At 42.2% G+C, this 14,424-nt stretch overlaps 1 protein-coding gene across 2 annotated transcripts; it reads right to left on the bottom strand.

The window, feature by feature from the left end:
• Positions 1-3,215: 3,215 nt before the first annotated feature.
• ZNF202 (zinc finger protein 202) lies at positions 3,216-13,796 on the bottom strand. Of its 2 annotated transcripts, none has more exons than XM_036745600.1 (6): positions 13,299-13,796; positions 12,397-12,604; positions 11,894-11,982; positions 7,408-7,537; positions 6,555-6,677; positions 3,216-6,178 (listed from the first exon to the last, which is right to left on the bottom strand). In XM_036745600.1, the coding sequence occupies exons 1-6, from the start codon at positions 13,698-13,700 to the stop codon at positions 5,121-5,123; spliced, it is 2,010 nt and encodes a 669-aa protein (XP_036601495.1). In that variant the 5' UTR covers positions 13,701-13,796; the 3' UTR covers positions 3,216-5,120. The 2 variants fall into 2 exon arrangements, with proteins under 2 accessions (XP_036601495.1, XP_036601494.1); XM_036745599.1 differs by having other exon boundaries at positions 13,248-13,783.
• Between the last annotated feature and the right edge of the window lie 628 nt (positions 13,797-14,424).

Below are 14,424 nucleotides of genomic sequence, written 5' to 3'. Positions count from 1 at the left end.
AGCAAATCTTCATATCATTTTCTGCTACTGACTTACCAGCTATGACTTGAGTCTCTTTGTTCCTCCAACTTTCTGCTCTTCTCAACTCGGTAATAGTTTATTATTTCTGAGTAACCTCTGAAACCTGATTTCTCCACTCCACTTCTTAATTTCAGGTTTTGACTGTCACTGGAGAAAGCGAATGTATTTCATTCACTACAAATTGATGGTGCAACATCTTAGACTCTCACAACTATTGGGACAGTTGCTGACTATCACATCACAGCAAGTTTCATGTCTTGTACTTTAAACTTAAGTTTTCAACAAACTATGTATCCTCCAACTTTAATGAGAAAATTAAGGCCATTAGATGGGAGATCTTTCAATTTTATGCACTTACCATGCATTACAGACATTTATAGATGTGGCACATCCCTTTACTAGACTACAAGGTCTGATGGCAATGACTACTTGTACTGTAACTTATTGTCTCTAGGGCCTATCACTGTACTCTGCCTATAGCAGGCACTTAAAAAAATGTTTTTTAAATAGAACCATTCCTTTCCTATGCATTGCCAAAACTATTCTTTCTCCTGACAATTTCTTTTAATGGCATGATCATTCTCTGAGTCACAAGCTTAATCTTTGACTCTTCCTTCTCCCTCCCTCACATTGTTGTTATCCTTCGTTCTCAAAGAGGACCAAAATGACATCACTATACTAGAGTCAAGTTTCAACATGTCTGACTATGGCTGGTCAGACCAATACAAGCTTGGGGTGCTCTACCACAGGTTGGGCACAAATATGCTGATGATTCTACCTCCTTGATATCTCTCATATCTTCCGTTCTCCCCCTTCCAATGTGTTCCATGAGAAGATGCTAGGAGAGTAAAGAAGCAAGGCATGGGCATACATCACAAGAAACTAAAAGAACTGCCAGATGTCATGGCTGAACAATAGTGAAGGATCCTTGACTTGAACGAGATGGGTACTTTAGAACTGTGGGATAAACCCAATTTCCAAAATACGGGAAGAAGGAATGTTAAAACTATTGGCACTCGTGATGAAATGGAAGGATTACCAAGAACTGGTGGTGAAGGACCAGAAAGAGCACTATTTATTGAGTTAGAAGGCCTCATATCAGTCACAAATTAACTCAGCCCTCAGATGTTTACTACCTTTCCCTATGTGATCTTGCATGTTACTTAACCACCCTAGACCTCAGTTCCCTTATCTGTATATATATAAAAAAAGATAGCTTCTGGGCTCTTTTTTAGCTCTAGATTTGATAGTGAGATTATGCCAGGAGGAGGACTGCAGTTATTTAGCCTGGAAAAGATTTAGGGGAAGGAAAATGGATGACATACCTGTCCTAAGGACCTGAAGGGCCATCATTAGGAAGAGAGGTTAAGACTTATTCTGCTTACCCCAGAGCAGAATGAGGAACAGTGCCCAGAAGTGGAAGGGGCAGATTTAAGTTTCATGTAAGAAAAAAGCTTCCTGGAAGTTAGTCATCCAAAAGTGGAAAGCGCCACCTCTTAAGCTAGTGGATTCTTTCTCATGAGAGGTTTTAAAGAAAGAGTGGATGATCACGTGCCACATATGTCATGGATGGTTTACTTATTCAGGCACAGACTTGATGAGGTGGATCTTTTCCAAATTTTAAACTTTTGAGGTTCAAGAACAGGCCTTCCCACACTCACCTCATTTTCTTTCTTTGATAGTTATGAAGACCAGAAGATGAACAGCATGCTACAGACATAGCAGAATATTTGCAATATTTCTCAGGCTACTCTTATGCATGCGATACATATATGAGCTAGATTAAAGTATAATTAGGTAGACTGAGAACTAGCTGAATGGGTATACCCAAAAAGTCAACTTGGAGGGAACTCTCTATTGGAGTGTTCAATGGATTTGTGCTTGGTACAGTTTTAACATGTTTATCAGACTCAGGTAAAGGCACAGATGCACGCTCATTGTATTTGCCAATGAACAAAGCCATGAGATGTTAGAATAAGAGATTCATAATCTATAGATTCTTCAACAGGCTAAAACAATGGGCCAACTCTTAATGGGATAAAACTTAATCAGGATACATGGGTTTTACACATGGGCAAAAAAAGATTAAAAACTTCAAAGGTATGACCCTGGGAAGGTGTGACTAAACACTTCTTGTGAAAAGTAACTGGGGATTTTAGTGGACTGCATGCTTCTTGCATCAACAGTGTGGTACAGCACCACCAAAGCTGACACAATCTTAGCCTATATTCAGAGGTTTAATTCCTGGAAGAATGCGATGCTATGCTTTAATTAGAACACATCTTTGGTAGTGTATCCTATTCCTGGCACTGCAGTTTTGGAAGGATGTTGACTGATAAACTGAAGTGCGTCTAGAAGACACTAAAGATCTTTAGAAAACTGAAAACCATGCAAGAACTGGTTGAAAGAGGAGGAGATATTTAGTCTGGAAATAAACAGGTGCCGCTTGATTATCTTGAACTATTTAAAGGATACTATATGGAAGGAGTTAGGCTTGTCTTGGAATGCAATGAGTTCTCTCTTAAAGGAAGTTTTCAGCTGGAGGCTGGATGCCCACTTAAGAAGATATACTTCTATCAGGGAATGCCTTCGATTTAGCAATGTTTGAAGCATCTTAAAGTTATTATTTCATGCTTCAATTCCTGTTGTCCTCATCTTTGTTCAGGTTCTTATTACTTTTCACTCTGGACTATTTTTATACTGAAAATGTACATAACTTTGTGTCCTCTTGAATGTTTTTTTTTTTAAAGCTTCCATAGCCTGGCTCTTATTTTAGCAGATAGGTACCTTTGGCTCATAAGCCCTAAACAGACCCAAATGGTTAGGATACCCTTTCTTTTCCAAGGCTCAAGCTACAAATTCTCCTCACCTTGCTCATAAACACCACCACCATCACCCATCAGGGGCTACAGAACGGTAACAGCATGAAACTTAACTCCTATTGTTGTAGCAGCCTCTGTAGCTGCTTGTGTGAAAGCTCTATAGGACCTCTTCAAGTCCTCTAGTCTAGGCTCTGCTTGGTGTTATTGTCCAATCTTGGGAAGTCACTTCAGTTGTCTGGGCCTCAGCTTCCTCAGATGGAAACTGCCAACACTGGAGCTGGTGATAGAGAAAGGTCCTGTCCAACTCTCAAATTCTGATTTCATGAAATCGGATTAGAAATTTTCATTTCCTCCAGTCTCACCTTAGAGCAGTTTTGCCAGGGGTCTCTTTAGAAATCTTTATTATTGGTACAGTACAGTATTTATGGATTTCTTCCTTCCCAGGGAGCTCTAGAATGTATCTCCTATGACTGGGGAGATCTTCTCCCATATGTAGTCTTCCCCCTCAAAGCCATCTCTCCCCATAAAGGGTGAGGTTGTACCCTGCTCACTCAAAGTTCCTTTAGAGCTAGCTCACATATACGGCACTTTTGCTCCACATACCTATGAATGGGCCACCCCAGTGCTCAGAAGAAATATAACAAGTCCTTCTGAGAATCTCAGCAAATCCAAGAAGTCACATAACAGATGCCTGAAAGATAAATGAAAGGAAAGTTCCTTTATAAGGAGGGAGCAGGTGTTTCATATGGATGGAGAGCCTAGAATTATCAACCCATTTTATCATCTAGGCCTAGGGCACAGAGGTCTATCAGTAACATAGGTGGCACAGAGCAGAGTAAGCCACGCATCTTCCCTCTTATGCTTTCATGACCAGACTTTGTGTTCCAACTATAGGAAGAAGCTCCTCCTGTCTACCACACCCACATTAGACCAGGTTGGGTCCATGAGTTGCTACGGCAACTTGCCTTGTTTCCATGGCAACCTGCATCAGACAACAGGGGTTCTTGGGAGCACTGAGAAATTGCTATTGTTTTGTCACTAACATGAGAATGAGCTAAACACAAAATAAGAGGAGAAAAAGATCTCACAAATGCATTAAAATCAACCACTACTAATATGAACTTAGTTTCCAGGTGGTGGCTAGAAGTTGAGGAAATATGAGAATACCCGAAATCTTTTCCTGATATCAGATACAATATACTATGCAGAAATTGATGGGAACAAGGTATCAGCAGGGAACCTCACCCCAAGTTGCTTTGCTATGGGCACCTCAGAAAGGCTAGGATAACTTTTTCTTGATTCTGTAAGGTCACTCTTAGTTCTCACTTGGTAGATATTCCCATGGAACTATGACATTCCAGTCAAGATGACTCTAGTACCAGGGTACCTTTCTAAACTGTTACTACTAGAATTCACATAAAATCTAAAAGGAGAGGGTAAGGGAAAAGGATAGGAAGTTACATCTTTTAATTTAAATCCTCATTGTTTTACTTATTCCCCCGCCTCACCTTGAGTAGTAGAAGTATTTCCTGGGATAGAACCAGAAGAACCTGGTAAAAAAGGAAGGAGGCTAAGAGTGTGAATGAATGGTAATAGAGAGAGAACCTGAGGGCAAAAAGAGGCCAACTTTGGTAAGAGACCTTCTTCTCAACTCCATCTCAGCACTGCTTACTACCACCTTGGCAAATGGGAAGGGAGAAGCCGCAAATGGCCTCAAACAATAAGCCTTGAGTGCCTGTTTGGTAAGAACAGAAATCTCCATCATTCCACCCTGTACCGTCAAAAGAAGTGCATCAACAGCGTTCTCCAGTTTGAGATGTGGCAATTGAATCACAGAAGGGACATGGGGTCTGTCTGTTCAGGGTTATCCAGTGAATTTGTGGCAAAGCCAAAGGGCCCTACATCTCCTGTCTCAGTCAGGGCTGTCTGCTGCCATGCAGAGGCCCAGCAAGCCTGTGGCTAATTTTGTCACTTTTTACTCAAGAAAGCCAAAGTATCTTTAGAGACACCACAGCCTCTCCTGAGAAGGTGTCCTAACCACATCTCCTTAGCACTCTCTCACTCTCCTAACTTATCCCAAAGATGTGGAAACAGGATCCCTTGGTGGAGGAGAAGCCCTACTGGGGCAGCAGAGTAGAAAAAAATGTCCCCTCAAAGGCAACAAAGAAGATTGAGAGGGTCTGCACAAGAACACAGAAAGAGGAGAGGCAAGATCTGGGCTGGTCAGTGGGACTCCCTGTAAGAAGCCCCAGTTTCAAGGTGATAGGAAGGCTTTTCTCACAGCCCATCCTCAGCTTGGGAGACTTTTCTCAATGCAGCTCTCTCTGCACTAGAGTCCTGTAAAAGAGTCTTTTCTGAATGGGTCCTCTGATGCCTAATCAAGTGGTATCCTCTCCCAAAGCTTTTTCCACAGGTGGGACACGTATATGGCTTCTCGCCAGTGTGTGTTCTCTGATGCCTGACAAGATGGTCCCTCCGACTGAAGCTTTTTCCACATTCGTCGCACCTGCAGGATCGCACTGATGCATGTCCTCGCAGGTGCTTGGCATATGCTGCACTGTGGCTGAAACACTTCCCACATTCATTACAGAGGTACAGCTCCTCAGATGAATGGGTTTTCCGGTGAGCCAGATACCGTCTGTGGTCATTGAAGTCCTCCCCACACTCCCCACACAAATAGGGTTTACCTCCCAGGTGGATTCTTTGGTGTGTTGTGAGGACAGACTTCTGGCTAAAACTCTTCCCACAAATGCTACAGAAGAAGGGTTTCTCTCCTGTATGTGTTCTACGGTGCCTGACAAGGTCAGAGCTCCATCGAAAGTGTTTCCCACATGTTTCACATCTATAAGGTTTCTCAGTTTGTGGGATTATCTCATGTTGGAATGACTGGGATATTTCATCTAATCTGTCCCTGTCATGAGGAAATGTAAATGGTACTTGCAACTTGTGGATCTTCTGATGCCTGACAAGGTGTGAGCTACGAGTATAACTTTTCCCACAATCAGAGCATTTATAAGGCTTTTCTCCTGTATGGGTTCTGAGATGCCTAATAAGATGGGAGTTGCAACTGAAGTTTTTTCTGCACACAGGGCAGTCATGAGTTCTCCCTAATAGTGGATGCAATGGTAAGTTCTCTCGGAGGCTCATAAAATTATGTGTTGGAGAAAAACTTGTACTCATTCTCCTTTCACTAGGGCTACTTGGCTCATCCTCAAAGAGCAGTTCCCAATCAATATTCTGGGGAATTTCCGGACTTCCCAAAATAGTTCTCTGTAGGTCCTCAATATTGATTTCTTCTTGTTCAAGAAACTCCTCCTCATCCTCACTCCTATCTCCTATGAAAATAATGACAAGAGAAAATGGAGAATCAGACACAGTCAGTGATGTTTTCCTCACAATGGTGAAAAGACAAAATGCAAACTGCAGGGAGTAATCAAAGTCAGGACATATTTTATATCCCTGGGAAGCGTAGAAATCGGGAGAGAGACTCATTGACAGGAAGGGAGAAAAAAAAAAAAAGAATGTTGCATTATGTTTAAGCCCCATAAGGAAAGGATAGGAAGAGGAGGATTTCCTCTTGGGAGTTTAGACTCAGCCGCAATCAACAGCTGCTACTGTGTTGAGTGAAAGCCGGGGACAGGCCTATCCCAGAATGGGAAAACAGTGTAGAGACTCCTAGAAGATCACTGAGGATAAGATCTTGGTCCTTACCTGTATAGGTAAAACTAAGGATCTCTGTTTCTTCAGGATCTTGGGGATATTCCAAATCTGGGACCCAAGACTCTTCCTCCTCTTCAACCTGGGAGACCTCATCTATTCTGGGGATTGGAAATGCTATTCAAGGGAAGGAAATAAGAATATCATGATGGTTCAGTATGTTAATCCTGCATTAGCAGACAGCTAAGATTTTGCAGGTGTCAAACTGTTGGGTAACAAGATCAAGTCCCCAGTCCCTCTAGTTTGCTATTGACATAAGTAGTGTATATCTTCTGTCTGATTTATTCAAGTGCTCCTCTTCCTCTCCAACCCAACCACAAAGCATTTCTGAGGCTGCTTTCCTTTCTCAGTGACAAGTAACTTCTCCAAATTTCACCATGTCTACTGCCATGTCTATATGATAAACATGAAGGTGGATACCTCTTTGCTCCCATCCTATTTTTCCCCTCCTTTTGATGATCTCTAGCATCTCAAACATTCTTCTTCAGTTTTGATAGTACTTGATACCAGCAATCCTCTCTTCCCTCTAGTCTGAGACTACTGATCTCTGTTCTAGCCATAAACCCACTCAGTTGGTGGGGTTGGAGATATAAGAAAAACTTAAGTCTAGTTAGACCTAAGGATCAAAGAGTCTGAGTTCAGATTTTGGTTCTGCTATCTACTATGTGTTTAACTTTAGGCAAGTCAGCCTCTTTGGGCCTCAATTTTTTTATCTGTAAAAGGAAGGGCAATCCCCAGACTAGATGAAGTTACTGTGATCTCAGAAAGTTCCATTACAGGAGAAAGCATAGGACTATATGCTTTAGAAATGCACTGAAATCTACTATCAGGGGAAATGTGCTCTTACTTAGTGAGACTACAATTCCACAATCCTCCTGCAAGACATATTCTCCATAGAATTCTTTCTGTGTTGGATCCAGTTCACCCCACTGCTCCTGGGAGAAGGATAGAGTCACATCTTTGAAAGTTGCAAGTCCCTGAAACAAGAAGAAATTTCACTCAGTAACTGATGCTTCAGGAACAAGCCCACACTTTGGTTCTGGAATGAGAGGCAGAGGCAGGTACCATAAAGGCAGGTTCTTGGAGGAGAAGGGCTCCCCCACAGGACTTTGCTTCATTTCAAATGATCTGCTGAAAGTAGGAGCTGGCAACTTCTTAACTTGATATAATAATTTAATTCAAAAGTTAGAGGAAACAAACATGGTGCAATTGCTATCCTGGAACTTATTCTGACCAAAAGGAGGCATCAGCTACTAAAGTAGAAATGATAATATTATTTCTGGGTAAGAGACCCCTTTCATCTTAGAATTTGTGAGAGGAAAAATCCAGGCATAGTCAGATACACAGTCTAGATCTTGGAATAGTGAAGTTCAAGGAGCCCAGAGAAAGCATACAGGTAGGATTCCATGGCCTAAAATTTATAGGTGAAATCAGTCAAAGGAGGACAAAAGCTCTAGGATCAGTGGAACATAGATCTAGAGCCAGAAAGGACCTCAGAGGCCATCTAGCCTAATACCTTCACTTTATAGTTGGGGAAACTGAGGACCAGGGAAGGTACATGACTTGTCTATAATCACACAGGTAAGTAAACATCAGAAATTAAGATTTAAACCCATGTCCTCTGACTCCAAAGCCAATGCTCTTATGAATGTACCATAATGCTTCCTAAGTTTTCAGTAAAGAAATTCTAATGATGCAAACAAGTGATTTTGATGAGAAAGGAGAGAGGGAGCTGTCTAAAGAGGATGAAGTATAAGAAGAAGAGAACTCATCGATTAACAATTAAAAAACATGTAAACAATTAAAGTAAAGGCTGATAAGGATAAGAATAGAAGAGGAGCATGAGCCTGAAAAGATGTCAGGAATGGTAAGGTTTAGAAGGGACTGAGGCTGGTAATGAATGTTTAAACCAACAAAAAGTTATTTTTAGTTATTTTGGAAGCAAGAGAAAGATCAAAGAAGAAATAGGACAAATATCCCTCAGGATGCATAAGAGGACAGAGACAACAGAGAGAAGTATTTTGATGATCTTCAATGCCAAGGATCTTTAGGATCAACTTGTAGTAGAAGTTGGATCAAAAATGGTTAACAAAGACTTGAAACCTAATGTAAATAAGTAAGGGATAAGAGACAACACCTAGTTGTTTTATATTAATTTCAAGTAATCAAGGCCAGGCAAATTACATTACACTGAAAGAATTGGGACATAAGTGATTGTTGTGCCACCATCAGTGATCTTTCAAAGATTACAGAGAATGTTAAAGGTGTCATAAGATTGGAGTAGAATATTAATCACTTTCAAAACAAGAAAGACAATGGAATAGTTAGTCTATAGGCCAGAGAACTTGACTTTAATTTCTGGCAAAATTTAATGGATCATTAAAAAAGATTGTCCATGAACATTGGAAAATAAAATAATCATCATGAACAGCCAGAATGGCTTGATCATGGACAGGTTATGACGGATTAACTCTTAATTTTCCTATTAATTTTAATTAAGTTAAACTTGATTTAATTAATTTTCTTTTTGATGGGTCAGTAGATCAGGGGAATGGAAGAGACATCAAATACTTTACTGAAATCTAGGTTTCTCATTCTATCCTTATGGATAAGGTAGAGGATATATGGACTAGTCAGAGGTTCCCAAAGTGGGTGATAGTGCCCCTTTGGGGGCACTGGAATGACCTGAGGGTGGGGGGTGGGGTAGTAGCCTCGGGTACAATTGCAGGGTGTTGAATAAAAATAAGGGGGTGGTAGAAGCATAAGGAAAGAAGAGAAGAAAATTTTGAAAAACTGTTCATACATGTTTCACCTGTTACATAACAAAGTTAAAGTCATAGTGATTACATTATTTTCCAAATAAACGCACAAAATGAAAGTTATAAAAGATCAGTGGACAAGTTGGCTGACAAGTCTTAACAAGCAAGTGTTGGCAGGTGAGCATGTTGTGCATTGTGAAGAAGTCCAGAATGCACTGGTAGTAATATGTGTGTGTAATAACTTGTTTACAATATGAAACTTATGGTTACATGACGCAATATTGCATCATCAAAATTTCGATGCAGGAAAAAAACCCCACAAATTTACAAAAAAATTATTAAATTTAAGATGTGCCATTTTAAAAAAAATTATATTTTTTTTGAAATGGTGCAAATTTAAAAAAAACATTAAAGGGTTAAAGAAAGTAGATTTGGGGGTGGGGGATGATGAATAATTTTTTTGTTGTTGTTTTGAAAAGGGAGTGGTAGGCCAAATAAGTTTGGGAACCTCTAGACAAGATGATAGCACAGACCCCTAGGCAGAAGCCCAAAGAGTAGTGACTAAGGTCAGTTTGGAAAGAGTTTCTAACGGCATGTCACAGGGATTGGTTCTTGGACCTGTTTATCATATCTGCAGATGATACAAATCTGGGACACCAAACATACAAAATGATAGATTCAAGCTCCAAAAAGACCTAATCAGGTTAGAACAGTGAACTAAACCTAGTAAGATAAAATTCAACATGAATAAATGAAAAGTCCTATAGAGAAGATAAAAAATCAACCTTACAAGTACAGGGTGAGAGAAAGGAGGCTGGATTAAGAGTCCTGAAAAACACCTAGGGGTCATAGGCCAAGGGTATAACATGGCATGGCAGCCAAAAATGGTAACACAGTCTTAGGTGGCACAAAGAAAGGCATAAAGTCCCCAACCAGGGAGGTGACTGTCCTGTTGCATTCTGCCCTTTTCACAACAATTTGGGGTGCCAAATCTCATCAAAGAGAATGATAAACTGAATTGCATCCAGAAGATAAGCATGATACTGAAGTGACTTGTGGCCAGACCATACAAAAATACTTGGGTTGTTAGCCTAGAAAACAGAAAACTTGGATGGTATAAGAAGGCTGTCTTCAAACATCTGAAAAGTGGAAATCCACAAGGGTGGAAATGGGTTCAGCTCTTTTTTTTTTTTTTTTTTTTTTGCTGGGCCCTGTTGGGTAGAACTAGGTGATAATTCCAAAGGAGGATTTTGGCTGCGTCCAAGAAGACACTCCCTAATTAATTTAGAGCTCTCCAAAGTGGAACAGGATGGCTCAGGAAAATAGTGAAAGTTACCCTTAGTGAAGCTCTTCAAGGGAATTTTTGTAAGGGATGTTATAGAAAGGAATGCTTTTCTGTGGAACCTCTGAGCTCCCTTCCAACTCTGAGATTCTGTGATGCTCCACACTGAGCTTGCTCCTGCCCTGCATTCCTTTATGGAATACTTTTTTCAATCTCTCCATTCCTTCCCAGCAATTCATGCTTCTCTCCCTTTTTTTTCATTACAGTTTGGCTGAAAACATAACTCCCTAGTGAAGCTATTATAAATTAACCCACTCCACACATGAAGTTTGCAGTCATCTGTTATTATTTTCATTTGTTCAAAAACTAACACTTAAAAATGCCTACCGTGCATACTGAGCTAGGAACTGAAGACAAAGATAAGATACCTATTATCCCTGTTCTTAATGCAAAATAGACATGCACGAAAGAAATAAACAGCATTATGAGAATTCTGAGAGAAAGTTAAGAGTGTGAATGCTATTAAAGAATGGAAGAAGTTGCAAAGGTGACATTTGGGTTAAATCTTGATTGACAGATGGATGAGTTCTGTGGGCAGAGATGGGCAGGGCTGGGCTATGTTCCAGGAATGGGGGGAGCAAAGGAACAGAGGCAGTTGAGAACAGTGCACATACAAGAGAATGTGTTTCATCCATATTAAGTCATTCTCGTATGTTATATTTCAGTCCCCACGAAAACTGCACGTAAGCTCTCCCTAAGCAGGGACTGTGTTTCCCATTTCTTGTGAAACCACCTCTATCCCTTGGGGTCAGGACATTGCATAAATGTTACAGACGGACCACTGTGGGTACTTCATTGGGAAAGCAATATGTTGCCTCATTAGAGAATAATTTCATTTGGTCCAACTCCTCTAGCAGTAGAGAGGACTTCCAAGTTCCTTCAAGTAATTCAAACATTTACAAAAATCCAATTCCATAACCACAGTTTTTCTGCAAGTTAAAAATAAAAGTATTTTTATTAGCTTCCTCCTGCCCCTTACCCCCTTACTTCAGTAAGAGGGGAAAAAAACGGTTTTAGGGGCTAGCAATTCAAGAGCTCAACTCTAATCCACTTGCAATCTCCTTTGAGGAAAGGCCAAGCAGGCAGTTTTACAATCCACCCAACTCCTTGGGTGTGGGGGGAAGGTCTGTTCTAGCTGGGGCACAATTCAGTTTTAGGGTCCTGCCTAACAAACACCATTAGTACTGAGTGCCAAACCAGTAGGATACTTAGGGGTGGCCACCACAGCTCACCTGGGATATGGCTGTAAGAAGGTTAACCATCTCCTGGTCTCCACTGCTCCCCTCCTCAGGAATGACATGGTCCTGGGGGACAGGAAGCTCTGAGGATAAGAAAGGAGCCAGAGCCAAGAAAGGTTAGATCTATGCTGTAGTTATTCCCTCCTAATCAGGGCAGATATCCTTCCTCACTCTCTTCGATGAAAGAACACTCCCACTACCCTCGTGGAATTCAAGAAACACTACACTGAGAAAAGCTGAAGTCATTCACCTCCACCCCACCACTTAGCACTCATACATATACTCACACGCTGCCAGGGAATAGCAAGAACATTTGCGTCATTTGGGGTCTGCTGAGGGAATCCAACTGAGCCTGTGCCTACTTCCAAATGCCAAAGTCTAAGGATCATCCCCTATTACAGCCTATACAAGCTCTTGGTGCTGCAGGAACCTTCCTTTCTTCCCTCCCTGCTGCTGTTCCAAGAAGCCCCTTGCCCCTTCACTATCAGGCTCCCCACCGCTCTCCTGTAGGGGCTGGGGTTCCTCTTCATGGCAGTGGCTCTGTTCCTCAACGCTCAGATCTGGGCTCTGTGGCCCTTCCTCATGCGACTCCTCCAGGGATGGGGTATGCACAGGCTCCGGCCGTTCGATCGGTGACTCCGGGTCTGCTCCCAAATTTGATGTCTCCTCTGAGAGGACTTCCTGGCCATGCACATGGACCGTCACCTGGGAACAATCCCCATCTCCTGTCACCACAGGGCCCAGAGGAAATTCTTGGGGCAATCAGAGCTTAACCTACAAGGAGCTGCCTGCAGGAAAGCTACCCTAGGGACACAGAGACAGGAAAGGAGGAAGAGTCTCATTCCACTGGGGAGCAACAATGAGGCTACTGAGAGCAAGTCCTAGGCCAGGAGAGGCTCTGGACACTCCACTGTGGCGCCACTTTCCCCACCTCCCCCATCACTTTCCCCAAGTCTCCTAGAGTTCCAAGATATCCCTCCTTCCCATTTCCGCCTGCCCAACCTGTAGCCTTCGCGGGCTTGCTTTCATACCTTACCAGCCTGAAAGTAATTGGGGATATATGGGCACCCTTGAGGAAATCACAGAACTTTCCTCCCCCATCAAGCTGAGAATCAACATCTGAAGAAGGGAAAACCAAAGCCAGGATCTGTGGGTGGCAGTAGCCATCAAAAATCCCACAGCTCTAAGGATAGCCCCTGGCAAATGTTTTAGATGCTAAGCTCAACTGAAAATTTCTCACAGACATCAACCATCTGCCCCAGGCCCAGTACCCAAGTTCTGACTAAGAGTCAAGTCAATAAACCCGAAAAAAAAATGAGGCACACGTCACCCCCAGAATCCAACCCACCATCAAGCTTTCCTCCTCCAAATCACACAGATCAGGACTCCCCCTCCTCACCCACCGCCTTGGTCTCCTGGGTTGTTTCTGCAAACCCTCCACCAGCGTCACTGCCTCTTCACCACTTTCCGGCCGCTGCCCCCGCACCCAGCTCTGTAATTCCCCAGGCAGAACAGTTAGAAATTGTTCTAGCACCAGCAAGTCCAGGATCTGTTCCTTTGTCCTCCTTTCTGGCCTCAGCCACTGATGGCAAAGCTCCCGGAGTCGGCTCAGGGCCTCCCGGGGCCCTGATGCCTCCTGGTAGCGAAACCTCCGGAAATTCTGATGTGAGGTCTCAAGCACAGCATCATCCTTTTGTAGGACTGGGTCTTGCCTCCAAGTGCAATCATCTTCCAGCTTTACCATTAAGATTCCTTCCTCTTCCCAAAGATCCTGGTCCTCTGGCTCCAGCACTGTAGCCATGTTCTGGCTTTGAAGTTAGCCTTGACTCAGCTAGAGCTCACACTGCCATTTCCCGGTTTGACTGGAAATCTGTAGAAGGGACTTCTCCCAAGGGACCTAGAGTATAAAGAAACACACAATGTCAGTGAGAAAGCCTCTGCAAAGTCCACACATTTGGGATCTAACCCAGAAGCATTAACTTTCAGTCTATTCCCCCAATCTACTGCATTTTAATTTACTCTATCTTTGCAAATTCTACTTTATCCCTATCTTATCCCCGGTTAGGACAGGAAGATGATTTTATACATGTGTGTCAAGTTCCTACCCCGAAGGAAATCACCATGTTTCTTACTTCATTTCTCAATCTTGCAACTGTATCATGTCTCTAAAGAACTTAAAGGGAAATTAGGAAGGACACCAAAGAAAGATCAGAGTAATTTACTATTGAAGTGTATGGGAATACAGGTTTGATTCTAAAGGTGCTAGATGAGCACTGAAAGGACAGTATGGTCTAGAATATGAAAAAGAAGAGAAGGCATCTGAGTCAAGGGAAACACTATGAGCAAAGGCTGGGAGGTAGGAACAATTTGCAAGGAACCATAAGAAAGATCATCCAAGCATCCATACCACTTGCTGGCTATGTGACCTCATATAAGTCATTCTCCCTCTCTCGTCCTGTTTCCTTAACTCCCATTAAATTTGATTAGATGATACCCTAGACTCCTTTCAGCCCTAACACTAAGAT

Source organism: Trichosurus vulpecula, chromosome 2 (assembly GCF_011100635.1).
Source record: "Trichosurus vulpecula isolate mTriVul1 chromosome 2, mTriVul1.pri, whole genome shotgun sequence".
NCBI lineage: Eukaryota > Metazoa > Chordata > Mammalia > Diprotodontia > Phalangeridae > Trichosurus > Trichosurus vulpecula.
The sequence above is the reverse complement of the archived record's forward strand: the minus strand, read 5'-3'. Positions and strand labels throughout refer to the sequence as shown.

Bases quoted from the DNA above. Each gene is read 5' to 3' on its own strand.
- ZNF202 (XM_036745599.1), bottom strand. From the start codon at position 13,700: ATGGCTACAGTGCTGGAGCCAGAGGACCAGGATCTTTGGGAAGAGGAA. The intron at 12,605-13,247 runs GTGGGTTGGATT...GATTGTTCCCAG, and splicing joins TGGAGGAGGAAAGCTTGATG to GTGACGGTCCATGTGCATGG. The intron at 6,179-6,554 runs GTAAGGACCAAG...TTATTTTCATAG, and splicing joins CCTTAGTTTTACCTATACAG to GAGATAGGAGTGAGGATGAG.